This window comes from Vombatus ursinus, unplaced genomic scaffold (assembly GCF_900497805.2).
Source record: "Vombatus ursinus unplaced genomic scaffold, bare-nosed wombat genome assembly UNPS02014775.1, whole genome shotgun sequence".
Classification (NCBI taxonomy): Eukaryota; Metazoa; Chordata; class Mammalia; order Diprotodontia; family Vombatidae; genus Vombatus; species Vombatus ursinus.
The window spans coordinates 11,622,336-11,650,009 of NW_020954553.1; the positions used below are offsets into that span (position 1 = coordinate 11,622,336).

Genomic DNA, 27,674 nt, shown 5'->3' on the forward strand with positions numbered 1-27,674 from the left:
CTCCGTTGTCCCCAGCACTCAGCAGGCAGTGACATCCCCAGAGGTAGGCAGGCAGGTTGATAGCGGCGTGCTCTAGCAGGCTAAGCAATAAGCTGCAGGACCGGGCTGGAGTCCGGGTGGGCAGACTAACAAGGGTGGGGTCGGAGGCTACGGATCTGTAGCTTGGGTGGGGTATCCTTCTCCCTATTCACTTGTCTGTCGCTACAGGACACTTCGTCCCCTCCTGTCCCCTCCTCCGGCTGATGCAACCCGGCTGGACACCCGCCCCGGGAACGAGTGGTGGAGATTGGGGAAGAGTAGCGGGGCTGGACTATGCTCCCACCCCACTCCAATCCCCTAAAACCTCTCGTCCTTTGCCCTCTCTTCTCATCCTCCCTCGTTCTCCTCTCGCCTCTCTCAGCCCTTCGGGGCCCGGGACTCCAACCATCCCCTCCGACATCTATTCAGTTATCCCGCCTGGACCTAAGGACGTCTGCAGCGCGCCCTCTCCCAGGCTCCCAGCTGTGCGTCTCTGGGTCCAGCCGCAGCTGCCAGAATGGACCAATCTGGGGCCATTCAGGAGACCCTGGCCCAGGGTGAACACTGCATTATTGTATCCTTCCCTTGTACGTCAGGCTCTTGGAGGGCGGGGGAGGGGAAAATGAGGAAGGGAGCTCTACTGGTGCCCAGGGTGGTGAGGGGCTCTTAGGGACACAAAAAGTTTTCTCCTTGTCCTGGTCCCATTCCTGCAGAACCTGGTCCCATTTCTATTGCTGCCTCACTGCTCCCGTACCCCTGCTGGGTAGGTAAGGGAGAGGCGGGGAAGATCAGGGTGGAGTGAGCCTAGTTGAAAGACATCCCTTCCTTCCTTCTCTTCTTCCCTCCTATTTTCCTTGACCTTGGGCGGCAGGCGGTACAGGGTGTAGTGTGTGCTGGGGATAGTCTACAAAGCCGCCTCTTGGGCTTGGTCCGATGTGGCCCGGAGTATGCGTAAGTGAGCTCAGAATGACACCATGGCAAAGTGGAAGGGACCTTAAAGTTCATCTATTCCAGTCCTTTCATTTTACAGATGAGGAAACTGAGGTGCGGTAAAGGGAAGGGACCTATCCAAGGTTCCTGAGCTAGTGAGTGGAAGAGCTAGAAATTAAACCCAAGTCTTGGGTCTCCTGTTCTCAGAGTTGTTGCATTTTAGCAGCTGCCTCCTGCTTTTCCCTGGCACACCATTTAATTAACTTGGAGCTCTAACTGTGGCACTGGTGTTGATTTGGTCTCTCTAGGTAGACCTCAGAACTAGTAGAGGGCTAGGGCTATGTCTCCTTTTGCTTCCATCCCCCCAACACAACACAGGGAACTGTGTTGCTTAGATTGATTGGGTCAAAGTTCAGTGACCCAATATAATTCAACACACCAGCTGTGTGTAAGGCAAAGCTAGGTGGTGCAGAGCCTGAAGTCAGCAAGACATCTTCCTGAGTTCAAATGCAGCCTCAGACACTTACTATGTGACCCTGGTCAAATCACTTCACCCTGTCTGCCTCAGTTCCTCATCTGTAAAATGAGCAGAAGGAAATGGCAAACCACTCCAGTATCTTTACCAAGAAAACCCCAAATGGGGTCTTGAAGAGAGGGACAGGACTGAACAATAACAACATGCATAAAGCTCTGTGTTTAGTGTGGAGGGAGATTTTTTTTTTAAGGCCATTGGGGTTAAGTGACTTACCCAAGGTCATACAGCTAGTAAGTGTCATGTGTGTGGTCTGAGGCCGAATTTGAACTCAGGTCCTCCTGACTTCAGGGCCGGTGCTCTATCCACTGTGCCACCTAGCTGCCCCTAGGAAAGAGAGTTAAGGAGGAAGATGCAGCCCTCATCCTCACAGAGCTTGCAGTCATGTAGAGAAAAAAAATTGGCCCATTTCTGTGATTTTTATTAATGTGGGGAACTTCCTGTGTGAAAGTGTCCTCTGCTGTTGTAGTTCAGCCGCTGTGTTCTGATATAGTATTAGAGAGTTGCCTGGGGCACTGACAGAGTAAGGAATTTGCATATAGTACTACAGCTAGTACAAATATATGTCATAGGAAGGACTGAACTCAGCGCTGGCCCTGTACCCATTACAGCAGGGTGCCTTTGTATAAGGGAAGTAAGCCAACTGAATTGAATTGGTGCCAGGAATGCATGAAGAAATATCCTTTATGAAGTGTTTGCTCTGTGTCTAGTGCTGGTGATACAAATTGAAAAGCTCTCTAGGAGTTTACTTTCTAGTAGAAGGAGACAACACGTATAGGAAGTGGTAGCCAGGGAGGGTGCTTTGATTTGGAAAGTCACAGGAATGATGAGTGGAACCAGCCGGGAATCAGCTGACACACATATCCCAGAAGCAATGGATGAAAAGGGGAGGGGAGGGATACTTGCCCCAGCAGGGCAGAGGGCAAGGAGTTGCCGGGATGGATAGTCACATGGGATAGTCAGTAAGGTCTGGGGCCTGGGGATGGCTAGATATAGTGAACCCTTACGTTTGCAGTCACTAACTCAGGCACAATGTGGCCCTAGGGCAGTGGTTCTAAAGTTTAGTGGATTAAGTCAGTCGAGGCATGATCTCAGGGGTCTGTCTGATGGTCCCAAGGGAGCATCAGCAGGGGAGAAAGCAGGATGGAATTCAGGAAGATTTGGGTTCATGTCCTGCCTGTGACATGTATTTGTGAATAGAATAGAACAATTCAGTTCAATAAGTAAGCATCTATTATGAATGAACCCTGGAGATACAAAGATGAAACAAAACACTGTTCATGCCCTTCAAAGAGCTTACCTGTCTATTAGGGAGATTAGACAAGGACACAGACGACTCCAGCAAAAAGTAGAGTATGATAAGTGTCCCAAGAGAATGACTGGAGAGCTTCAAGGAGGGGGAGATCTCTTTGAGCTGAGAGGGATCTCCCATGTTTGGGCAGCCTGACAATGTTCCTAAGCCCCAGCACATACATATGCACCTCCACCTTTCAGAAGACTTAGCTTTATGTCTCAGCTCAGGTGCTGCGTCTTCAATGAAGCCTTCCCTGATTCCTTCAGTTGGACACACTTTCTCCTTACTCAAAAGACCACAGTAATAATAACTCACATTTGTACAGCACTTTAAGTTGGCTTTGTGCTTTCTTCATAGCAACCTGTGAGATAGGTTGTGCAAGTATTCTTTATTCCCCTTTTGCAGATGAGGAAACTGAGGCCATGAGCAATTAAATGACTTTCCCATGGTAACCTAGAGATTTTGAGGTGAGGGTCAGACTCACAAAATTTGAGTATTGGAAAGGACTTCGGTGGCCAGATCAGAGTTTAAAGGAATCTCCCATAATCACATGTCCAAAAATGGTCATCTAGCCTCTGTGCTCCAAGATCTCCAAGGGTCGGGGTGGGGGAATCTCTTTCTTTAGTAAGCCTTTCAAAAAGGGAAATGAGCTTAATTAGTAATATGTGGTCTTTGTAATCACCAATTCTCTTTCTGGCTGTTCACCTACATTCTCTTTAATGATCCATTCTAAAATTTTCCCAGGAATTGACATTAAGTTCACTGGTTCACCTATGAGACTGTGAGCTTCTCTGGAGCAGTGTTTTTGCCTTTGTTAGCAATCGAGAGTGCTTAGTATAGTCTGTGGTACATAGTAGGCACTTAATAAATGTTGGTTGCCTGACTGACCACAGACTGTTCTCTTCCTCTTCTTTTGAAAACTGGGACAATGAATTTTTCTCCAATCTCACGGTGCCCCTCCCATTTTCTATGGCCTTTCAAGTATTATTGCCAATAATAAATAGCTCAGCAATCACACCTGTCATTTCTTTAAGTGGTAGAGGACCAGGTGACCTGAGTTCATCAAGGACAGACAGGTGCTCTTTTGCTGTTTCCTTATTTATCGTGGGCATCAATTCTATTAAGCCATTCTTTGTTGGGTCATATCTAGTGACACAACCTCCCAAAAAGAGGTATTCAGAGAAAACAGAAGCAAAATGAAAACTGAGCAGCCCTGCCTTCTCTCTGTTGTTAGTTACCATTGTCCCATCCACCCCAGGCCAAGGTCCTATCCCTTCTTTGATCCTCCTTTTTCTTTCAGTATAGCTTTAAAAGGCAACCATCTCTTTTCTGTCCTTAACTTCCTTTGCTAGCTTCAACTCATCTTAAGCTCTATCACTTCTGACACTGTTTTTGCAGGACCATGCCATACTTTTATATGTGTCCATTGTTACATGGACTCGATTCTATCTTCTGCATATTTATTTTCAAAATCTAAGTTGGTTAGTGAGTTCCCTGTGCATTGACATTGGTCTCTTCAAACAAATCCCACTTTTCTTCATCATTGGAATTGTTTTCCTTTATGTCTTCAGAATTTCATTCTTGAGTATCTTTCATCTTTTCTGGGCTGACTTTCCCTGTAGCATTTTAGTCCATGGGCTCCAACCTGTATTTTCGCTTGAATCCTTTGAAATCTGCCTTCCCAAAATGGAGTGTGAATGTCAGATTCTCAATCAATTAATCAACTGATCAACAAACAATTATTAAGGGTTACTATGTGCCAAACACTGTACTAAATGTTAGGGATGCAAAGAAAGGCAAAAACAGTTCTTTCCCTCAAGGAGCTTACATTCTATTGAGGGAGTGAATAATTAGGTATATATCAGATGCATACAGACTAAATGAAAGGTGGCCTTAGAGGAGAAGTCTGTTGCTACTGGGGAGATTGAGAAAGGCTTTCTGCAGAAAGTGATATTTGAGCTGGGTCTTGAAGAAAACCCAGGATTTTAAGAGGTGGAGGTAAAGAGGCAGAGTATTCCAGGCATGGGGGAGAGTCATTGCAAAGTCATGGAGATAGGAGGTGGGAGATGGAATGTAGCATTGGAGAAGAAGTGTGGCTGGATTATTGAATATGTGGAAGAAGAGTAAAATGTAAGAAGACTGGAAAAGTAAGAGATTTTCCCTCCTCTAGCACAAATGCTGGTAGGAATTTGTCACTTCTCCCCAAGCAAACCTTCATTTCTACCCCAGCAACCAGTTTCTCAATGTTAGTGAGACTATGATTGAGAATAGAACTTCATCTTGTTTATTCCTTCACCTATTTTTTTTTTTTTGGCTAGGCAATGGGGTTAAGTGACTTGCCCAGGGTCACATAGCTAGTGAGTGTTACATGTCTGAGGCCGGATTTGAACTCAGATCCTCCTGACTTAAGGGCCAGTGCTCTATCCACTGCACCATCTAGCTGCCTCATTCCTTTGCCTATTGAAGGATAAATTATCACTAAGGCAAGTCAAGAAGTTAGCTGTTCTGCTTTGTCAGAGAAAGACAGAAAGAGGAAAGGAGGGAAAGAGAGAGAGGCAGAAGGTTAGACACAGGGATATCCCGCAGATGTCTGGATTATTGAAGTCCTCCATCACTACCCTATCATACCTCTGTTCCAGGCTTGTGATTTCTTTCCCAAACTCTCCATCTGTTTCCTCTTCTTGTCTAGTCGGTCTGTAGTATGCTCCACTGACAAATCACTTCTGTTTCTCCCTCCATTAACATTCATACAAATATTCTCCATCATACTTCCCCATTTGATTCCTGTAGTTCCTTACATGTGTACATCTCTTTAAAATAAAATGCTGTCCCACTCCACCACCTTTTCTTCTTCCTGTTTCTTTTGTATATGATATACCCATTTTGAGCCATGATCTGGCCATGTGTCTTATCCAAGCAAGTCTCAGTGACATCTTTGAAGTTAAGTTTGCCTCCTTTCATGAGGACTTCTGTTTCCTCTTGTGTGTTGCATAACATCTGGGCATTTGTGTATAGAAATGGGAAGTCATGAAGTTTTACTACTGAGTCTTCTCTTAGATTTTGTTTCCTGTGAATTATATGTTTTAACTACTCTTCTTCATTCACCGTAGCTACTTCCTTCAGGGATATATATGTGTCAGCAGCCCTCTCTCCCCCCACCCCCTCATCTTTTTAAATTTAAAGCCCTTTTGTTTAGATTTATAAGACATTTAGCAAATATATTTTTACCAACCTCTGTTAGGTATACTTCATCTCTGACCAGGAATTTGTCATCTTTATATTTTATTATATATTTATTATTTTATTATATCTTTATATTTTATATTTTAATCTGTCCAGAAGTACAAATACTGTCCTCAGATATCACCTTCTTAGCCAACTGTTCACATCCCCAAATAATTTTTTTCTTCTTCGTTACCTCTTGCTTTAAATGGTTAACAGTGAGAAAATTTCATCCTGGGGCCCTGCAACAAACATTTAGTTTCTTGCCCAAGACTTTATAAGCATGGGCAATACTTTTTCATTTGTATCCGTTGGAATCGTCAAAAGTGGGTAGTCGCTATCCATTTTGATAAGCCTCAGGACATTCTCTGTTACGTCTTGGAATCATGCCCAGGAAAGACAGTGGACCATTGTTATCTTCTCAATAGATAGCTGTCTCTGAGCTGTTGAGCAGGGAATTGCCAGTTACTGCTCCTCTTTTCCTCTTCCTCTGACCTTTCTGAATGATCTCTGTGACTCCACTTTTTTATTCCTTGGCTTTCAAACAGCTTCTCCCACCTCAAGACATCCAGCTCTAGTCTCTCCAAGATGAGCTTCAACTCCAGTTTTGAACTCTAATCGTACTTCTCTTTTTTCCCTCCCCTTTCTCAGTCAATCAACAAGCATTTAAATACCAAACATTGAGGACAGAAAGAAATTTAAAAGCATTATCTCTGCCCTCCGTAATTTTATTTTAGTGGGAGAGATGATTTGTAAATAACTATGTACATACAAGATGTACAGGGTAAATTGGGGGGAATCTCAGAGGGAAGACATTAGCTGAGGGGGAAGGGGTGATTGGGGAAGACACGTTGCAGATGTGTTGGGGTGTGAGCTAAATTTTGAAGGAAGCCAGGGAATCCAAGAAGCAGAGATGAGGAGGAGGAACATGGCAGATATAGGGGACTGAGAGATGGAGTGTCTTCTTCAAAGAACAGCTAGTAGGCAGATGGAGTGTCTTTGAGGCACAGAACATAGGCCAGTGTCACTGGATCACGGAGTATGTAAAGGGGATTGAAGTGTAAGAAGGCTGGGAAAAGTCAGAAGAGACAGGTTATGATGAGCTTTAAAAGCCAAAGATAGGCTTTTTTTTTTTCCTTTTTGGGTAGTCAATGGGGTTAAGTTACTTGCCCAGGGTCACACAGTTAGTAAGTTAAGTTATGTATCTGAGGTCAGATTTGAACTCAGGTTCTCCTGAATCCAGGGCTGATGCTCTATCCACTGCGCCACCTAGCTGCCCCCAAAGATAGACTTTTACATTTGATCCTGAAGGTAATAGGGAACCATCAGAGTTTTCGGAGTCTGTGTATGGTGGGGCGGGGGAGTATGATATTGTCAAATCTGTACTTTAGGGAAAATCTTTTTGGCAGCTGAGTAGAAGATAGTTTGGGGTGGGAAGAAATGGGAGGCAGGAAGACCACTCTAGAAGCTGTTACAATAGGTGGTAGGTGATAAGGGCTTGTGAATGGAGAGAAGGCATACAGGCATATGCATAGATGGCACACAGGTGAGATGCCAAGAAGATAGAAACGAGATCTGATAACAGATTGGCTTTAAAGGGGCAGCTAGATGGCACAGAGGATAGAGCACCAGGCTTGGAATCTGGAGAACCTGAGTTCAAGTCTGCCTCAGACACTTGACACTAGCTATGTCACCCTGGGCAACCCTCAATTACCTCTGGGGAAAAACAAAAAACAGATTGGCTGGCTTTGTGAGATGAGTGTGAGTGGGGAGTCAAGAACCTGAGGATAGTGGTGACCTTGGCAGGAACAGGAAAGCTGGGAAGAAAGGAGGGTTTGGGAGGAAGATCATGAGTTCATTTTTGGCAGGCCAAGTTTGAAATGATTAAGCAGGAAATAGGAAAATAGAATAGTGTCACACAGAGCAAATCCTCCTCTCTTTCCAACTTTGCTTTTACTGTTGGATTTCCTCTGTGTAACACTATTTTCCAAACTACTGATTAAATTAAATCCCTGCTCCTCCACTTCAGACTGCTGTTTTTTCCCCTCAAAGCCTTGATTTTCTTCCTTTAAGAGCACCTCCTTCTCCCTAACTTCCCGGAGTGTTTAAAGGTGTTCTTCACAGCTCTTTTAGCTCCTACTCCAGAATCAAGATAAGCCTATGTATACTTGGGACACAGATAAGTCACCTGATTCTGGTGGAAATATGAATGCTGCACACTCAGTGAAAGCCACTGCACAATTTCTTGTTAATATTCTCCATATTGGATGAGATATTCAGTCCTTGTGTTTATATCCCTTTATTTGGAGCATCTTACAAACATTTATACTTCAACCTTAAGTTCCTGGTTAAGATTTATGACCTCTTAATAATCTGGCAAACCCACTCAACTTCCCTTCCTTAGGCTCACCAACAACTGTATAGCTACATCCTCTCCTTTTTCAGCCTAACACCAAACTCCTTTCTTCACCAGTTTCCTCACTCACCAATCCATTCTCTCAATTTGCTTAACCCTGTTTGCCTCAGTTTCCTCATCTGTAAAATGAGCTGGAGAAGGAAATGGCAAACCACTCTAGTATCTTTGCCAAGAAAACCCCTAAATGGAGTCACAAAAGTCACACACACGACTGAAATGACCGAGCAACAACAAATTGCTGCAATTACCTTTTCTTACTTACTCTGCCTTGTTTTACCAACTACTTTCTTCTTTTCTCTCTTGAGTCTATTTCAGGATCTCATCCTTTTTGGTCTGCTTATGTCCTCCTTAATTATCCTTGATTTTGCTCCTCTTTTAACACAGAAGTAGAATCTAGACTAGTATCTGTACCTAGAGAGTTTTCTTCTTCCAAATTTTCCTCAATGTCTTCTCCTGAAATTAAAACTCTGACTTACTTCACTAGTTTCAACTCTTCCAAGATACCTATAAGGTTTAATTTTCCTTTCCTTTTCTTCCAAGGAAGATGGAAATATATTAGAAACTGCTCTATTGATCTATCTACACTAACCCCCTGCCTCATATTTATTTATTCTAAAACTGTACTTATCAATGTCTTTGGTCACCACAGCCATCATTCTGGATGAGTTTTTCTACCCCAAGAATTGAATCCTTCCTCGTAATTAAGAAAATAGTTAAACACAAATAAGACAGTGATCTTGTCTGACAATGTGCAGAATTCAGTCATGAGAGGGTCCCTCTTAACCATTATTCCATTAACCATTCTGTGGGACCAAGATTAGTTGTTGCAGCACTCAGAATTCAACTGCTTTTTAGTGTTCTCTGCATTAAAGTAGTCATTGTGTATAGTATTCCTTTTTTTTCCCCTTGCTATCTTTACTTAGTGTATATATATATATATATATAATTTCCCAAGTTTTTCTAAATTCCTCATCTGTACTCTTTTTACTGCATAATAATATTTCAAAATCCTCATATACCACAGTTTTTTAGCCACCTCTCAATCAGTTAGGATCTATTTTGTTTCCAGTTCTTTGCTATCATTAAAAAATGCTATTAGTATTTTGGCATATATGAGGCCTTACTTTCTATATTTGACCTCCTTAGGATATATTTCTATTTCCTTTTTTATTTAATTTTTTTTCTCAATTACATGTAAACAAACATTTTTAACATTTAAAAATATTTGAGTTCCATATTCTTTCTCTCCTTCTCCCCCTCTCCTGAAGACAGTTTATGTAGATTATACGTGTACTATCATGTAAAACATTTCCATATTAGCCATGTTGAAAAAGAAAATGCAGATGGTATATGTCTATTAATGAGATGGCTGGGCCAAAGGATATGCGTAATCTTTTTACCTTTCTCCCATAATTCCTATTTTCCAGAATGTTTGCCCCAGTTTCCATGTTGCCAATAATTTATTAGTGTGCCTGTCTTCTCACAGCCCTCCAACATCCACTATTTCCATTTTTTGTCAATTTACTGAGTATGAGGTGAAAACTCAAAAGTTGTTTCAGTTTTTATTTCCCTTATTATGCGTGATTTGGACCATGGTTTTATATGGTCATTGACAGTTTGCCATTCTTCCTTTAGAAACTGCTGATGTCCTTTGACCCCTTATCTGTTGGGGATCTGATATTCATTTATGTCTTCATGCTGTATTTTCTGCTACCCCTCCCCCTTTCTCCCCAATAAACTATAAGCTCTTTGAGGGAAGGGACTAGTTTTTTTGTTTTTATCTTTTTCTCTTTCTGTCACCAGTGCCTAGCGTTTAGAAAGAGCTTGGTCAATTTTTGCTGAATCAAATCAAGTTGAGGAGGTTAAAAAAAAGGAAAACAAATTGAGGAAGTCTTGAAGAGAAGGAAGGATTTACCTGGCAGAGAGGGGAGATGATGGGCAGATTCTGTTCCAGGTGCTTTCCAGGTATGGGGGATGGCACATTGCTAGGAGAGGGCAGGATGAGATGGAGAAACTCCCAGTATTTGTGAACTCAAATCATTACAATATATAAGAGGACCTGAGGGCATAAGAAAAATGTAAGTAAAGTGCCAGACAAAGTTAAGGGAAAGAGACAGCATTATTGACTTGTGGGGTTGGCAATCAGTAAAGGCTTACCAGAAGATGTGGCATATGAATAGCCCTACCCCCCACCTCACCCCTCCCCCAGCTGTGGTCCCATAGTGTTCCAAAAGAGCCATTGATTCTACAACCAGAGAGCCTCCAGGTTATAGAAGATTCTGAGTGGTGGAGAGGAAGTTTATTTCATGATTTATAGCCTCATTACATTTATCAGATTTGCTCATTCTATGTTCCCCTCTGGGCCAGTTATTGGTCATGGCTAATGTAGCCATTGAATAATAGATGTATATTAACCATGCACTCAGTGTCTTTCCCATACTCATTCCCAGGAGGCTTTCCAAGGTCTTATGACTTCTTTGGGGGCCTGTGGTCACCCTTAGGGCCTATGGAGATCAATGATCCTGGGCATCTAAGCAGCCACAAACCTTCTGTCTACAGCCTTTTCCTGTACAATCATCGAAGGATGGCGATCACTGGCGAGGACGTGTCCCTGGACAAAGTGGTGCCCATCACCAGGAATTTTACAGTGGAAGAAGGTGCCTTGTAGGGGTGGGAGAGGTGGTGGTGGTACAACAGACATTATTTAAATGCCTGCTATTGAGTACTATCTTAGGCATGGGGTGGGGGAGTATAATACAAAATTTTGATCCTGATAAGGACCCTTACCCCCTTCTCTTGGGGCTAGGATGGAAGAACAACTGGTGCATCTCTTCCTCTTGGGCCTCTTTTCATTTTGTCCTTGAGTTGGCCCTCCCCAGACAGTTCAGACTGTGGAAGCCTGAACCTATGAATGGGGCTTTCAGAGGTCAAGCTAGTTAGAATCCAAAAAAGATCCTGACAGGCTTGAATATTGGGCTGAATATAGGAAGATGGAGTCATGAATGCAGTCATACACTTTAAAAGAATCAACTTCACAAGTCTGAGGTGAGGCGTCATGGTTAGGTAGCATCATTTGTCTGAAAAATGATCCAAGGGTTTTATTGTACTGCAAAGTTAATCTGAGTTAATGGTATGGTATGGAGGCCAAAAAAGCTAATGAAATCTTGGGTTGTATTGTGAGATATACCTGCCAGGAATAAGGAAGTGATAGCCTGTCTTGCTCAGACCATACCTAGAATATTCTGTTTTGGATGCCACAGTTTAGGAGACACATTGATAAGCTGGAGAGCAACCCAGATGGTGAAGGAGGTCGAGTCTACGTCATATGAAGATCATTTGAAGAAACTGGAGATATTTTACCTGAAGAAGAGAAGACTTGGGGTGGGAGTGGGGGGAGGGGGTGTTGATAATTGGCTCTAAGTATTTCAAGGACTGTGATGAAAAAAAGGGACTTATTCTATTTCAACCAAGAGGGCTGGACTAGGAGCACTGGGTAGAAGTCAGAAAGGTTTAGGCTTGATTTAGGCTTGATGCCAGGAATAAAACTTTCTACCAATTAGAGTTGTCCAGAAGGGGATTGGGCTATCTTGAGAGGTGGTGGATTAGTTCACAATGAAGGTCTTTAAGCAGTGACTAGATGGCCATTTGTCAGTATTGTCATAATGGGGATTCTTCTTGGGGACATGGGGTGGATTAGATGGCCATTGAGGTCTCTTCTACCTCTCAAATGTTGTGATCCTCTGATTCTGAGATGACATTTCTTTTCCTTCTGACAGTATCCCCTGACTGTGACCTCCATGTTCTGGGTAAGTGCAACAATGATTTTTTTTGCGGGGCCCCAAATTGAGAAAGGGTTCAGGGACTGGTGTGACAGAGGAATGATTAAAGAAAAAAGACTCCCTCTCCCCCACCTCCTTTTGAGAACTGTTTGTGGTTGGGCTGAAGATCTGAGCAGTCTATACCCACCAAAAGTATGGCTATGGTGAGGCATGAAGACTGTGGTAATCTAACATTTCTGTGGTCTTTGGGAGCGGAAAGAATGCTAGATGTAGGGTCAGAAGAGCTGGGTTAAAATCTTCATTTTACTTATGACCTCTATGATCTTGGGTAAGTCAATTTACTACTCAAGGACTCAATTTCCTCCTCTATAAAATGATACAGGAGAATAAGATCTACAATACCATGGGATGACTGTTGGGAAAGCATTCTGAAAAGTCCAGAGTTATAGGATTTAAATATGGAAGGGAGAGATAGCTCAATTGTTCTATCTATTAATGTATAGTTGTTGCTCAGTCATGTCCAGCTCTTCATGACCCCATTTGGTGTTTTCTTGGCAAAGATACTGGAGTGGTTTGCCTTTTCTTTCTCCATCTCATTTTTACAGATGAGGAGATTGAGGCAAACAAGGTGAAGTGTGCCTAGAGTCACACAACTAGTAAGTATTCTGAGGCCAGATTTGCATTTATGAAGATGAGTCTTCTTGACTCCAGACTCTGCACTCTACCATCTATCAATGGGGCACCAATGGGGCACCATCTATCTGCCCCATTGATAGAGCATTTATTAAGCACTTACTGTGTGTCAGGTGCTGGAGAAGGACATGGCAAATCAATTCAGTATCTTTGCCAAGAAAACCCCAAGTGGGGTCATGAACAGCCAGACACAAATAAATCAACAGAACAACAATTGTGCCTGGCACTGTGCTAAGCACTGGGCATACATATACAAATGAAAAAAGCTTGTCCCTACCTTTAGGGAGCTTGTATTCTAACTGGAGAAGACAATATGTTATCATCATCATCATCATCATCATCATCATGGATAGCATTTATATAGCACTTTAAAGTGAATAAAGCACTTTTACATATATTAACTAATTTGTAGGTGCTATTATTATTTACTTTTTACCAAGGAGAAAACTGAGGCAGAGAAGTTACTGGACTTGCCCAGGTCACATGGTTAAGGAGTGCCTGAGGCAAGATTAGAACTCAGACCTTCCTGGCTCCATATCCTGGCTCCATGTCTATCCATTGTAAAGGAGGTGGAAAGGGTCAGGGTAGAGATAAATGGGAGAATGGTACCCAAAGAAGCTAGGTTGGCTAGGGAGGAGTGAGAAGGGTCAGGAGAGTGAGCAGTGGAGTTAGGAGTGGAGTGAGCATGGCCCTCAGGCCAGGGACTCACCAATGAGAAGAGAAAGTGAAAGGGTGTCTACCAGAGATCAGATAGTCCAACCTCCTCATTTTGTCCAAGTTTTCAGAACTAATTAGTGTCAGAGCTGAGAACTGAACCCAGATCTCCTGGTTCAGTACTCTTCTCATGATATCATATTGCCTCTTACAGGAAAATGAAATGGAGCTGGGACTGGGCGGGAGGGATGCAGAGAGAATTAAGGAAGCTTGTTTTGCCATACTGTCAAGGATATCAGTCCTAAGCCTGGATATGATCTTGGAAGTCTAGGGGAGCAACTTGAAGAGGTGAGCTTAGGAGCCCCTACTGGTTCTCCCCTTGGTGATGGTGGCCTAGAGTAGTGCAGGGTAGAGCAGTATGGACTCTTACCTTATGCCCTTCAGCTGTAGCTTCAGCTCTTCTCTCCTCTGTGCAGGCTCTGATGTGACTGTCTGGATAGAGTCTGAGGAGATAAGCCTCACTGTTCGTCTCCCCTTTGGCTCTCACACGAGAACGTTCCTTCAGGAAGTCATCAGATCCTGCCCAGGTGGGTGAACCTCCTGTTAACTTTCTTCTCCCTTGATCCCACTTGCTTTAGGGGCCCCTGCCAGCTTCTGTAGGAGAGGAGAAGACTGACCCCGTACTCTGTGCATTTCACATCCAGGGTCCCTTAGGGTTTTCACCCTTCAACAATTTAATTCAACGAACCTGTTGAACACCTCCTAATGTAGGGCCTGTGGTATGTAGGGGAACACAAAATTAAGTGTAGAACAGGCCAGCATTAGAGAAACTTTGACTTTAATAACAGGAGTTTATAATCTAACCGGGAGACAACATGCAAATATATACAAAGCAAGTTCTGAACATGATAAATAGGAAATAATTAACAGAAGGAAGTCACTAGAAATAGGAAGGATTGGGAAAGTCTTCCAGTGAAAGGATTTTAGTTGGGATTTAAAGGAAGCCAGGGAGGTTAATAGGTGGAGCAGAGGAGGGGGAGCATCCCAGGCACGGGGGACAGTCAGCGAGCATGGCCAGAGCCAAGAGATGGAGCGCCTTGTTTGTGGAACAGCAGGAGGCCAGTGTCAATGGGTCAAAGAGCACAAGTTCAGGAGGAAGGTGGAAGAAGACTGGAAAGGTAGGAGGGGGCTAGGTTATGAAGGACTAGGAATTCCAAATAGAACATTTTGTATTTGATCCTGGAGGCAATAGAAAGCCATGGGAGTTTATTGAGTAGGGGTGAGTGGGTGATATGGTTGGACATTTGCTTTAGGAAAATCTCCTTAGTGGCCGAATGGAGAATGGATTGGAGTGGGGAGGGACTTGAGGCAGGCAGACCTACCAGCAGATTATTGCTATTGTCTAGGTATGAGGGGATGAGGACCTGCACATGGGTGGTGGCAGTGTCAGAGGACAGAAGAGGGCGTGTTAGAGAGCGTTGCAAAGGTGAAATTGACAAGCCTTGGCAACAGTTTGGATATGGGGGTGTGAGAGAGTTAGGGATCCAGGATGATGCCTAGGCTCCGAGCCTGAGGAACTGGGAGGATGGTGTTGCCTTCTATAGTAACAGGGAAAGGGGTTGGGGGGAGGGTTTAGGTAGAAAGACAATGAGTTCAGTTTTGGATATGTTGAGTTGTAGATGTCTATTGGACATCCAGTTTGAGATGTCTGAAAGGCAGGTGGAGATGCAAGATTTGATGTCAGCAGAGAGACTGGGGCAGGATGGGTAGATTTAAGAATTCTCAGCATTAGAAATGGTAATTAAAACTACGTGAGCTGATGAGATCGTCAAGTGAAATAGACTAGAGTAAGAAGAGAACAGGGCCCAGGACAGAACCAAAGTATAATTTGGTTAGCACGTTTCTGCCAGAAACAATTTTTAAAATTTAAATTATTATGAATACAAGCATTTTCTGTCTTAAAGAGAGAAATATCTAATCTGGCACAATCTTTCCCTGCCCTCAGACATGTCTCCTCTCCAAGACAATTTGAGATAGCATTATAGGAATATTAAACAAGGAAAATGTAATAATATTTATTAATTAGGGGCAGCTAGGTGGTGCAGTGTATAGAATGCTAGGCCTGAAGTCAGGAAGACAGGAATTCAAATGAGGCCCTCGACATTCTTACTAGCTTTAGTGATTTAGCAAATCACTAAACCTCTGTTTGCCTCAGTTTTCTCATCTGTAAAATGAGGATAATAATGACACTTACCTCCAGGGTTATAATGAGCATCAAATGAAATAATATTTGTGAAGCTCTTAGGACAGTGTCTCACACAAACTAAACACTAAATAAAGATTAACTATCAGCCATATAATTGGTTTCCTTTATAATCCTATATATTTTATTTTATGCATTTAAAAATATGATTATGAGGAGACAATAGGTTTGTCAGCCTGCTAAAGGGGCCCACAACACTGAAAAGGTTAAGAACCCCTGGTGTTTTTTTCTGCTCTTCTTCCTTCTTCCTTCCTTGCTTCCTTCCTTCCTTCCCTTTTTTTTTTTAAATAGACTGGTTTCCACATCTGAATTTCTACTGCTTGTGCCTCTGGGTCTGATTTTTTTACCTCAAGTAGCCTTCACTACTTCAAGTAGAATGTCAGCACCTTGAGGTCAGATACTATTTTTTTTAAAAGGGGAAGGGGAAATCTCTTTATCTATATACCTAGCACAATGCCCTACACATAATAAGGGCTTAATACATTTTGTTGAGTTGAATTTTCACCTGTGTAAACAAATGGATGGAAATAAGAAAGAACAGGATGTAAATGGGGTCTAAAGAGTACTGGAGTGGAGAGGATATGAGGGGCAACTGCTTAGTTGGAGATAAGACTGAGAGGTATGTTCAAGTTTTGCTGATAGGACCTTGAATGTCAGGAACAAGAGATTATTTATACTTTTGTTCAGAAGGCAATAAGGAGGCAGTAAAAAATTTGGTGGAGAGGAGTGGTGTGATGCCAATGAGACATTAGGAAGATTTCTCAGTTCAAATGTGGAGGATGGACTGAAGAACGGATCTCCTGGAGGCAGGAAGACCAGTGAGGAGGCTTATACCGGGCAAGCTATGATGAGTGTTTGAATGAGGTTGAGAGGGTAGAAGAAAAGCCATATGTGATAGATAATGCAGAGATAGAAATGGCAGTCCTTGGTATATGAATTGCATTGTGGAGTAAGTCCCCTATGCAAGGGGGGCTTAATAATGCCAGTCCTTTTTTATCCAGTGTCCCCAGAAGAAGGTCCTATGTGTGAGGGCTTTGAGGTCCTCAGGCCTTGTACTGAGCTGTGGTCACCCACAGCCTGCATCTCTACTGTCTCTCTTTTTCCCATATTGCTCATTTCCTGTTCTCTCTTCAGATACAGCACAGCCTGGCTGTTGAGCCATGGAGATTTCTCCAGGACCCCTTGTTCCAGGAAGACCTGGAGAGGGGGCCATCAGGGAGTAACCTGGAGCTGGGGGAGCAGAGGGAAGTAGGCTTCTCTGAATTAGGACCAAAGAGAGACTCAGAGAATATCAGGAGGGACCTCAGAGGCCTCATCTAATCTTATCATTTGCACAGGAGGAAAGAGGCCCAGGGAGAGGCCCAAGGTCACAAAATGAGTCAGTAACAGAGCTGGAACCAGAATCCAAGGGTCTGAACTCATCCTAGCGCTCTTTCCCTTGTATCAACTCCCCTTGTCTGTCCCAATCTGGGTTCTGGGGAATGTTGGGGTAGGAGTGAGGAAGTCTTTTATTGTTAGGGCTGAAACATGGTGATCCTAATTGCTATTGCTCTCTCCCCAAATACTTTGTTTTTATTTTGTATATATTTGTATATTGACTTATCTGTCTACACATCATTTCTCCCTAGTAGAAGATCCGTAGGGGAGGGGCTAGTTCAACTGTTGTCTTTGCAACCTTAGCTGGTGCAGATACTTAAACAGATGCTTGTTAGATTGAATCCAACCAATTAATCAAGTATTTATTAAACTCTTGCTAAGTGTTAGGTAGGCACTGGCTAGATGATGGCGATAACCATTCAACAAACATTTATTGAGTACTTACTATATGCCTCATACTGTGCTAAGCACTAGAGATAGAAAAAAAGGCAAAAAATAGCTTCTGCCCTCAAGGAGCTCACAATCTAAAGGAGAGACAACATGAAAGAACTCAGTCCAAACAATATATATATATATATATATATAGGTAATCACAGAGAGGGAGGGCACTAGTATTAAGGGAAACTGGGAAAGGCTTCTTGTTTTTTTGTAGAAAGTGGGGTGTTAGGCGATATTTGAAGGAAGCCAGGGAGAAAATTTTAGGCATGAGGGGACAGCCAGTGGAAATGGTCAGAGTTGAGGGGCAGCTAGGTGGTGCAGTGAAAAGAACTCTGGCCTTGGAGTCAGGAGGATCTGAGTTCAAATCCGACCTCAGACACATAACACTTACTAGCTGTGTGACCCTGGGCAAATCACTTAACCCCATTGACTAACAAAAACAAACAAAAAAAAAAAGAAGAAAGAAAATGGTCAGAGTCAGAAGATGGAGTGTCTTGAGTAAAGAACAGCAAAAATACAAAGACAAAAATGAACAGTTCCCTGCCCCCTGCTTTGAAGATAATATGCACGACTGAATTGGGGTAGAGGAGAGACAACCTGGTTGTCTTATCTTATTTGAAAGTTGTCAATAGGAAGAGAAATTAGAATTGAATTAGAATTGTCCTGCTTGACCTCAGAGCATTAAACTGGGTGGGGGGGAGTGGAAGAGTGCTGCTGGGAGGTAGATTTTAGCTTGGTAAAAGGAAAAACTTTCTGAAAAACTTATCCAGCAATGGAATGGATTGCTTAGTAAGGTAGGGAACTAGAGTGTCTGGAAGTATTTAAATGGAGGCTGGATAGCTACTTGTTAGGGTGGAATTGGACAAGGTACTTTTTGAGATCCATTGCAGCTCTGAAATTCTGTGAGTGTCAGAAAGAAATAAGTAAACTCAGCATGGTTCAGCAGAAAAAGCATTGAATTTGGAGTCAGAAGACCTTGTTAAAATTCCAGTTTTGGCAACTGGGTGATCTTGTGCAAAACACTTAGCCTCTGTGGGTCTTGGTTTCCCTATTTGCAAAATGAAGTGGGTCGACTTAGATGTTGAAACCACATTCTATAGTAACTGGCATTTATAGTAACTGGCTTTAGGAATACAATATATTCTATTTTAATCCTCACCACAATCCTGTGAAGTAGGTTCTATGGGTATTTATTATTCTTCCCATTTTACAGGTGAGCACACTGAGGCTCAGAAAGATTGAGTAATTTGCCTATGATCCCACAGCTAATCAAGTATTAGAATCGGGATTTGAACCTAACTCGGCTCTGGCACTGTATTCGTGACACCATGATGCCTCTTATGCCCATCTAGCAACAGAAGGGATTTTCCCAGCAACAACGCCCAGTTATTCACTCAATCAACTAGCTTTTATTAGACGCCTAAGATGTGCAGCGCCTCGGATCTAGCGCTTCTACTCTACTCTGGGCCTGGGACTGAAGTTATGCCTTCCCTCCCACAGCCCCATGCCCTGGAGTCTCAGATCCCCAGTTCCGGTGGCTTGGCCGATACCGGTGCGCAGGTCAGGGGGAGGAACAGCAGCCGAAGCAGCACCAGCAGTCTCAGAAACTTGTACTTGCAGTCGCAGGTAGGTCCGCAGGACGAGCGGGGATTGGTGGAGGCTGGGGAAATCCACCCCCCCCCCGCCGAGAGGCCTCTGGTGATTGGAGGACGACCCTAGCAAGAGGGTGGGCTCTACGGGAGGAGCGTTCTGCGATTGGCGAAGGCTGCGTGACGTCCAGGAAATGGGGAGGGGCCTGTCTGGGGCTCCTGGAGGGTGAGGAAGCTGAGGGAGGAAGCGGCGGCGGCGGGCCGGGAGATGACATGTCTGGCTTTCGGGAGCGGAATGCTGCAGGTCAGTTTGGGGACCCGGACCCGAAAGACCAGAGGCGCTTTAGTGGGCCGGCAAATTAGCGGGCTGAGAAAGAGGTTCCCGCGCTGCTGCCTCCCCTTCCCTTTTCTGTCTCAGGATTGGAGGAAGGCTCGATTATTCAGGGCAGGGGCGGGGGAGAGGGGGTGGTCAGTGTGCAAAAAAGACAGATTATTTTGGGGGGATGTCAGTGTGCAATAAAGACGGATTATTCTGGAGGATCGGTGTACAAGACGAGAGGGTTATTTGGGAGGGTCAGTGTGCAACAAGAACGGATTTTGCCGGAGGGTCGGTGTGCAAGAAAGGGTTATTCGGAAGGTCAGTGTACAAGAAGGGCGGATTATCCCGGAGGGTCACTGTGGAAGAAGGGTAGATTATTGGAAGGGGGTGTCTCTGTGGAAGATGGGGATTATTCAGGAGGGTCTAAAAATTCTGTAGAGTATCAACCCCTGAAGGCAGAGACTTTCATTTTTGTCTCTAGACCCCAGTGCCTGTCACAGTGTGCGTGGCGAATAGTAGGCGTTTAATTAATGTTTGTTGAATTGGAGGGTCCCTGTGAAGGGAGGGAGGCCAGGATTGCGTGGTAGGACGGTGGATAATCAGGTCATAGAGAAAGATTCATGGACTCAATCTGTGAGCAAGGTGGGGGTAGGAAGATTAATCATTTTAGCCACTTTGTTTCAGTAGAGGGAGAGTCCTCATTGTGTGAAGAGACCATGCATACTTGTGTTGAATGAATGAAATACTGTGTATAAAAGTGAGGCAAGAGCACCTGGGCTGGAATTGAGATTTGAGTTCTAGTTCCCATTCTGCCACGAAGTCCCTGTGTGATTTTTTTTTTTAGCAAGTTGTTTCAATTTCTTACATCTTACTTTACTCATCTATAAAATGAGAGGGTTCAATTAGGTTAAGGGTTCTTAACTTGGTGTCTCTGAAACTTAAAAATGTTCTGATAATCATTTCAATATAACTTGTTTCCTTTATAATCTTATGTGTCTTATTTTATTCTTTCATGCACATTATTTTGAGAAGGGGTCCATAGCTTTTACTGGAATTCTAAAGGGAATCAAAGTAGAAAAAAAAAAAAAAAGAACCCTGAGCTAGGTGATTTCTAAGAGCTGGAAGGGAGCTAACATCCTGTGAGTCTGTATGAATCAATAATTAACACTAAACTTGGGCTTTTGACAGATCTGTAGACTTCTGGGAATCAGAATCCCTTCTCTTGGACTCTGGGTAGGAACTAGAAACTTGAATAAGTGATAGTCAGGTGATATGACCAGCTTCTTACAAGCTGTCAGACTTTTAGTAAGTCTGTTCTGTCTCTGGGCCTCACTTTCTTCCTTCTTTCTAGTCTATAATCTCTACAATCTGTTCCAAGACTGACCTACAATTTTATTATGTCATCCTTCCCTATACAGCTCCTCAGAATTGGAGGAGATCTTAGAGTTAATCTAGTCCAAAGCTCCCCTTTTATGGATGGGTGACTGAACTCAGAGAAATGAAATTACTTGCTGGAGGTCACAGTAGCCAGGTCATTGTGGCTCCCATGTGTGAATTGAATGTTTGAGGAGCTGAGTGTTAGCATTGGACTCCAAGATGAGCTTGCAGGGTAAAAATAATCGGGCAATCTCCACCTAGTCCCTGGTGGGCATTTGTGTGTAGTCCCAAGGGCCAGTTGTTTGGCTGGACTTGGCTAAGTGTAGGCTTATAATGTAGGTCAGCCCGATGCTTTGGTAAGGAACAATGCAGATCTCTGTGGGCCCAGTTCCAAGACTTTTCTGGAGGGATTGAGTGGGTTAGGACCTTTCCCTTGATGTGGTAATGAATGCCCAGTATATCAAGTAGAATTTGGGTACAATAACAAGATAGTGAGTTGCCTCTTTTTCTCTGTCATTGGCAGGAATTGAAGACCATGTTAGAGAGCTTTGTCAAGGCCATGAGAACTGAGAGGGACCTGGTTTCACAAGAGTTTAAAGAGAGAATAGTGCTTCTCTTTCACTGCAGCCTCCATAAATAGCAGCTCAGGTGCTTGATGGGGATGTTTATTTGTGTTGTTTCTAGACTTAACTAAGGGAAACTCAAACCACTTTTTTTCATTTCTGCAATACTGTGCTCTCTTCTGTGGTGCCTTAACAAGTAAGTCATAAAGATGAAAGGGACATTCTCTTTGTTGTCCCTGTGAAGGAAGCTGCCTGTGATCAAGCTGTCAGGGACCTGGTGGAAGAAAGGTACAACCCCAGCATTCCTCCTTCATTGTGATGTCTTCTCTCTATTTATTATCTCCAGCTTATTCTGTCTTTATCTTATCTGTACATAGCAGTTTGCCTGTTGTCTCCTCCATTACACTGTGAGGTCCTTGAGGGTTGGAACTGGCTTTTGGTCTCTCTCTCTCTCTCTCTTTTTTTTTTTTTGGTGTCCTCAGAGTTTAGCACAGTGCACAGCACATAGTAGGTGCTTGATAGATTGAAGTAATAATACTTGTAATAATACTAAAACAATAATTGAAGTACATTCTTTCTCTTCTCATGTCAATGTGTCACTGCTACCCAGCTTGCTTCCCTCTTCCAGTAGAGCCCTTCAAAGTCTTCTCAGGCCAGGTTTAAACTTAATTAACTGCTCCCTTAGGAGATATACACTGGTGTCTCTATGATTTGTTTCCATCTCCAAAAAACTATAGCTACCTGATTGTAGAAGGCTTTGCTTTTATTGTAGTTGCTTAAAAAGTTGCTTCTTTGAGGATTGTCTTTGGACGATATGGGACAGTGTTATTAAATGTTTCCATTAAAAAAGCATGGCTATGTGAGGACCAGGCCTTTAGGGCTAGACATTTAGCATTCCAGAACTTGGCTGACTTCACTGAGAGCAGATTGAGGACAAAAAACCAAGTAGGAGAAACTTAGTTAAAGATTAAGGCCATTCAGGGACAGGGTAATGAAGCCTCAGGAAAGCAGGGACTTCTGGACTTGGGCCCTACTATCTGCACATTATAAAAAAGGGAAAAAAAATAAAACAGCAACAAACCACTTCCTGATAGCCCAGGGTACTAACCAAGACAAAAGTCTTCTAGAAAATGGAAAGAGAGTTGAAAGAAAAGAGAAACCGTGTGTAGTGGGTCTCCAGGACAGTGAACAAACAAATCCTGCCCAGTGGAAAGGGGCTAGGAAAAAAACGAACATTAGAATCCTAGAAGGCTAAAGTTGGAAGGGGTGTTAGGGATCTTCCAGTCTAACTGTAATTTTACAGATGTTGAACCACTTACAGAGAAGTAACCTTAAAGGCCTGCAGTTCACAGAATCTGAGATTGCAAAGGACCTCTGCAGCCATTCAGTCCACCCCATAAACCAAAGGAATCCCTCCTAGAACATGCCCACGAGTGGTCATCCAACCTCTGCCCCCAGGTCTCCGAAGAGGTAGCTTTTGTTCAGTCGTGCTCGACTCTTCATGACCCTATTTGGGGTTTTCTTGGCAGAGATACTAGAGTGGTTTGCCATTTCCTTCTCCAGCTCATTTTATAGATGAGGAAGCTGAGGCAAACAAGGTTAAGTGACTTGCCCAGGGTCACACAGCAGAAGAGGTAGATCTTGGATGACCTCTTGAGGTGGCCATTACACTTCTGGACATCTAGTTGTTAGGAAATGTCTCCTGACATTGAGCCCAATTTGCCTCTTTGAAACTTTCACCCTGTTTTCCTGGTTCTGCCTTCTGGGACCAAAAAGAACAAGACTAGTTATTCCTCCACATGGCAGGCTTGTTCTAGAAAAGCTCATTAGAGAGATGGTTGAACCTCTAGAAAGGCCAGCCTGGCTTCATCAAGAATAGATTGTGCCAAGCTAATCCTGTTTAGTTTTTTGATGGGATGACTAGACTAGTAAATGCTGTGAACATATATTAGCTCGATTTTAATAAAAGTATCTCCTGCTATTCTTGTGGAGAAAGTGGAGAGGTATGGATCACCAGGGTTCTTAACCTCTTTTATGTCATGAGACCCCTTTGGTGGCCAGACAAAGCTTATGGCCCCTTTCTCAAGATCACGTTTTTAATGCATAACATATGAAGGATGACAAAGGAAATTAATTACATATTGAAATACATTTATCAAAATATTTTTTTAAAAAAGTTCATGGATCAGGGGCAGCTAGGTGGCACAGTGGATAGAGCACCGGCCCTGAAGTCAGGAGAACCTGAGTTCAAATTCCTCCTCAGACCAAACACTTGGCACATACTAGCTGTGTGACCTTGGGCAAGCCCCTTAACCCCAATTGCCTTACTAAAAAAAAAAAGTTCATGGATCAGAGGACCTCTGGATTAAACAATGATAGCATTATATACGTTGAGAGCTGGTTGGATGGCTACACTCAAGAGCAGTTGTTAAATATTCAATGACAATGTTATAGAGAATTTCTAGTAGAATTGATTTGTGCTTGGTCCGAGGCTGTTTGTCATTTTTATGAGTGACTTGAATAATGATAACAGCTAGCATTTGTGTGATGCTTTCAGGTTTGCAAAGTGCTTTACGGTTATTATATCATTTGATTCTCACAACAGCCCTGTGAGGGAGGTGCTATTATTATCCTCATTTTACAGATGAGGAAACTGAGGTAGACAGAGATTAAGTGACTTGCCCAGGGCCACACAGGTAGTGTCTGTCTGAGGCTGTTTGAAATCAGGTCTTCTGACTCCAAGTTCAGGACTCTATTCGGGCTGGCTGGCAGTTAATAAGAATAATAGCATAGATAGATGCCATGCCCATCAAATTTGCAGATGCCTCAAGACTGGGATGGATAGCTATTTCCCTGGATAAGAGTCAGGATCCAAAAAGAATCTTGCTAGACTAGAGCATTGGGCTGAATCTAATAAACTGAAATTCAATAGAGATAAATTTGAAGTCTTATCCTTGGGTACAAAAAAAAATCAACTTCATCATTGTAAGATGAGAGAGATATGGTTAGACAGCAGATGTTCTGAAAAGTCTCTGTGGGTTTTATTGGTCTTCGTGCGCAATATGAGTGAGTAGTATGATGTAGCAGGCAAAAATCACCAAACTTCATTCATTCTTAGAGTGCATGAAGATTGACATTGTTCCTAGGAATATGGAGGTGATAGTACCCTCTGCCCTCATTGGACCTTGTTCACTTCTAGCCATGGTTGAGGGTTTTTTTTTTAAACTAATAGGGAAAGTGAATCTGCCCCTTATTTCTCCTGTTTCCTCTTGCTAAAAAAAATCAGAAGTGGGTTTTGTTTTGTTTTCTTTTTCTAGCAAATCTCTTATAGTTCACAAGTTCACTGATTAACCCAGATGCTTCTTCAAAGGGACCAGCCCCTTTCTTTGCTTCTGCTTTAGAGATATCAGATTGGGCATGCTAGGCAGAAGGGGCTATGGGAGAAGGGAGAACTGCAGATCACTCACTCATAGCACAGACAGGAATATTAAGACATTCTCATCAATTCTTCATTCTTTTGAATTGGTGTCAAAATGGGAAATGTGCATCTGTTTAGATACTAAACTCATCGAAAGGCCTTTTGTTCATTTCCAAATTTCTTTGCCTCCTTCAGCCTGAAAGGCCATATATTTGGATGAACAACTGAACTGGCCAAATCTTCTACTACTTCTCTGGCAAATGGTTTTCTTTTATTATGCTTCCATTTGTTATGTGGGGGTTTCTCCTTTCTCCCTTAAAGTAGATGTGGCTTGATTTAGAAGAGACACCTCATTTATTACTAGCTGTGTGACTAGAGATGCCCTTACCCCAGTGTTCTTTCACAGAGGGGGAAGAGATTTTCTTAGCTTTCTTGCATAGGGCTCATGCATCCAGTGTCATTGCATGGTATATGAAATACAACTTACATAGGTGTGCTCACTGAGCACTGATTGAGTGATTAATAAGTTGCTCTTTCCCCCAGTTAAATGTATGCATATACCTGCATTCTGTCTCAGGGTCCTGCAGAGCCCTGGGGCAGGTCTCCCTTGGAATCCTGAACACTATGCTAGAAGGAAATAGCTGCTCCCAAATTCCATTAGTTTTACTGGAGCCAGGTTTTAGGTAACTTAGTAAGGTGGTGAGAGCAAGAAACTAACCTTGTGTTTTCAGAACTGTTCTAAAATTCTTTGTTTAGTGGAAAGTGGGCAGGGTTGTAACTGAAATGTAGATTGAATTGTGTTATGTTTTGTTTTGTTTCTCTCACTGTGATCCAGCAAACAAAGCATCATGGCTTGACTGGCCTTTGAAAGGAAATGAATGCTATTTATATCTCAAGATCTCAACAAAGTATAACCCAGATTACCACGGTAGACGCCAGAGAGATTGTTGGAAAAATAGCTCCTGGGCCTCTTAAAAAATTGCAACTAAGTTCTGGGATTTTACCCTTTTGGAATTAATAAACAAAGTTTCATTTGTCAACAAGCCCATTTGATGTGAAAGGAATGTTAAAGAATGAATTTGTTTGCACTTAACCTGTATGCAGTGACATCCCAATTACCTCTACCTGGGCTGGAGGTTATGCTGGCTTCTAAGCAAATTAATCATTTTAGGTCACCTTGCTATTCTTACACAGAGGATTCTTGTGTATTCATTCACTTTCTTTCTCTTTTCCCCATTTGCTGTTTTCCTTCTGTGTCCCTTGTAGCTTTAGACATAGTCTCAGTTGAGTACAGCAACAAACTTTCTCTCTCCTAAAAAAAAAAAGTTTGCTTTTGAATTCTTTGAGGGACAGATTAGAGCAAGGCAAATAAACCATAAACATTCAGTTAGGAATGAAACTTTGAAAACGAGTCCTCAGGGACAGCCCAGAGTGAGCAATAAATATTTATTGAAGCAAAGATTTTCTTATGTTGGTCAACGGAAAGAACAGCCTACTTGTACGTGTTTCTTTCTTGAAACATGTTGTAGCAAGAGTCTTTTATGTACAATGTAACTTACGTGATCTGAAGCAAGTGACTAAATGTGAATGAGGAGTTTATTTCTGGAAATGCTAATGATTTCAGTATTGGAACAAAGTTATGGGGTTTGTTGTTGTTTTTTTTTTTCAGTGCTTCTTTAGCCAGCTAATTTCCTGAGGTTGGTTTTTCCTTTGGCTTTAGAAGTTTTATCTTTGGAGGAGACAACAGGCTCAATGTCTAAGAGGGCAAATGTTAATGGTGTATGTCTATTGCAAAAAAGGAATAGAATATTTCAGATGGGGCAGAGTTGAAAGTGAAATTTTAACCAATTTGATTCTCTCTTGTTGCAGCATTGGGCAGATCTCTTCCCTTCCTTCTATAAAATGGGTATGGGACTATATCCCTCCTGGAACTGTGGCATTCTGATTATGTCATCCAAAGTGTTAGCTGTCCCTTTTGACTTTGTGTCTCCTGTAAATACAATGAGTATGCCATCTATGCATCTATCCTGTGAAGAATATAGTTATAGATTGCAGATCTAGAAAAGTAGGGATTTGGAACGACAGTTAATATGTAGCCGCTCTGTTCCTCCTTTAAGGTAGAATTCTTACGAGAAGCTGAGGGTAAGATAGGGCCCTGAGCTGCTCAGTGGTGAGGTCACTACCTTCTTCCTCTTTAGGCAGGATAGGCAGCCCTCACTTCTCCTTGGTCTTCTTTTATCCACTTCTCTTTTGGCCCTGGGGGTGGGACACTAAGGCACTGGGAGGGGAATATTGGATAAAGGGATCTCTTAACATTCAATATGCCATTTTTCTCTATTGCCTGAAATCTGTGTCTTCTTCCTTGGAAGATTTCTTTTTTCTTAAAAATTGGTTTTGTTGATATCTTTTATTTTTATACCATCTTCATTTCCAAATATATCCTTCTTCCTTGCTCCCTCCCATTCCCCAAGGTCTCATCTCTTGTAACAAATAATTTAAAAGACTGGAGTAAAAGGCAGTTCTGCAAAACTAGCCAACATAATTGAATCTGACATCAAATACAATGTTTCATTTCCATCTGCAGTTGTCCTGATCTATATCTGGCCACTGGGTTCAGATGGCTCCGGAGGAGAAAGTGAGGCTGGTGACATTGCACAGCCCTGCCTCCCTTAAGGCCAATTCACTTGCAAGTCAAGACATCACCTTCCTGATGTCATTGGTCCTCTTTGAGAATGAAGGACAAACAACAACAATCATGTCCATAGACTCCCAGAGAATATAGGGAGGCTGCA

At 42.8% G+C, this 27,674-nt stretch overlaps 1 protein-coding gene across 1 annotated transcript in view; it reads left to right on the forward strand.

The window, feature by feature from the left end:
• Positions 1–297: 297 nt before the first annotated feature.
• INPP5B (inositol polyphosphate-5-phosphatase B) overlaps positions 298–27,674 on the forward strand; it is a 72,215-nt gene continuing 44,838 nt past the window's right edge. Inside the window, 8 exon segments of the mRNA XM_027864498.1 lie at positions 298–418; positions 421–473; positions 476–592; positions 890–969; positions 10,972–11,069; positions 12,189–12,218; positions 14,015–14,125; positions 19,117–19,242. Of these exon segments, the coding sequence (XP_027720299.1) occupies positions 313–418; positions 421–473; positions 476–592; positions 890–969; positions 10,972–11,069; positions 12,189–12,218; positions 14,015–14,125; positions 19,117–19,242 (721 nt within the window). The 5' untranslated portion in view covers positions 298–312.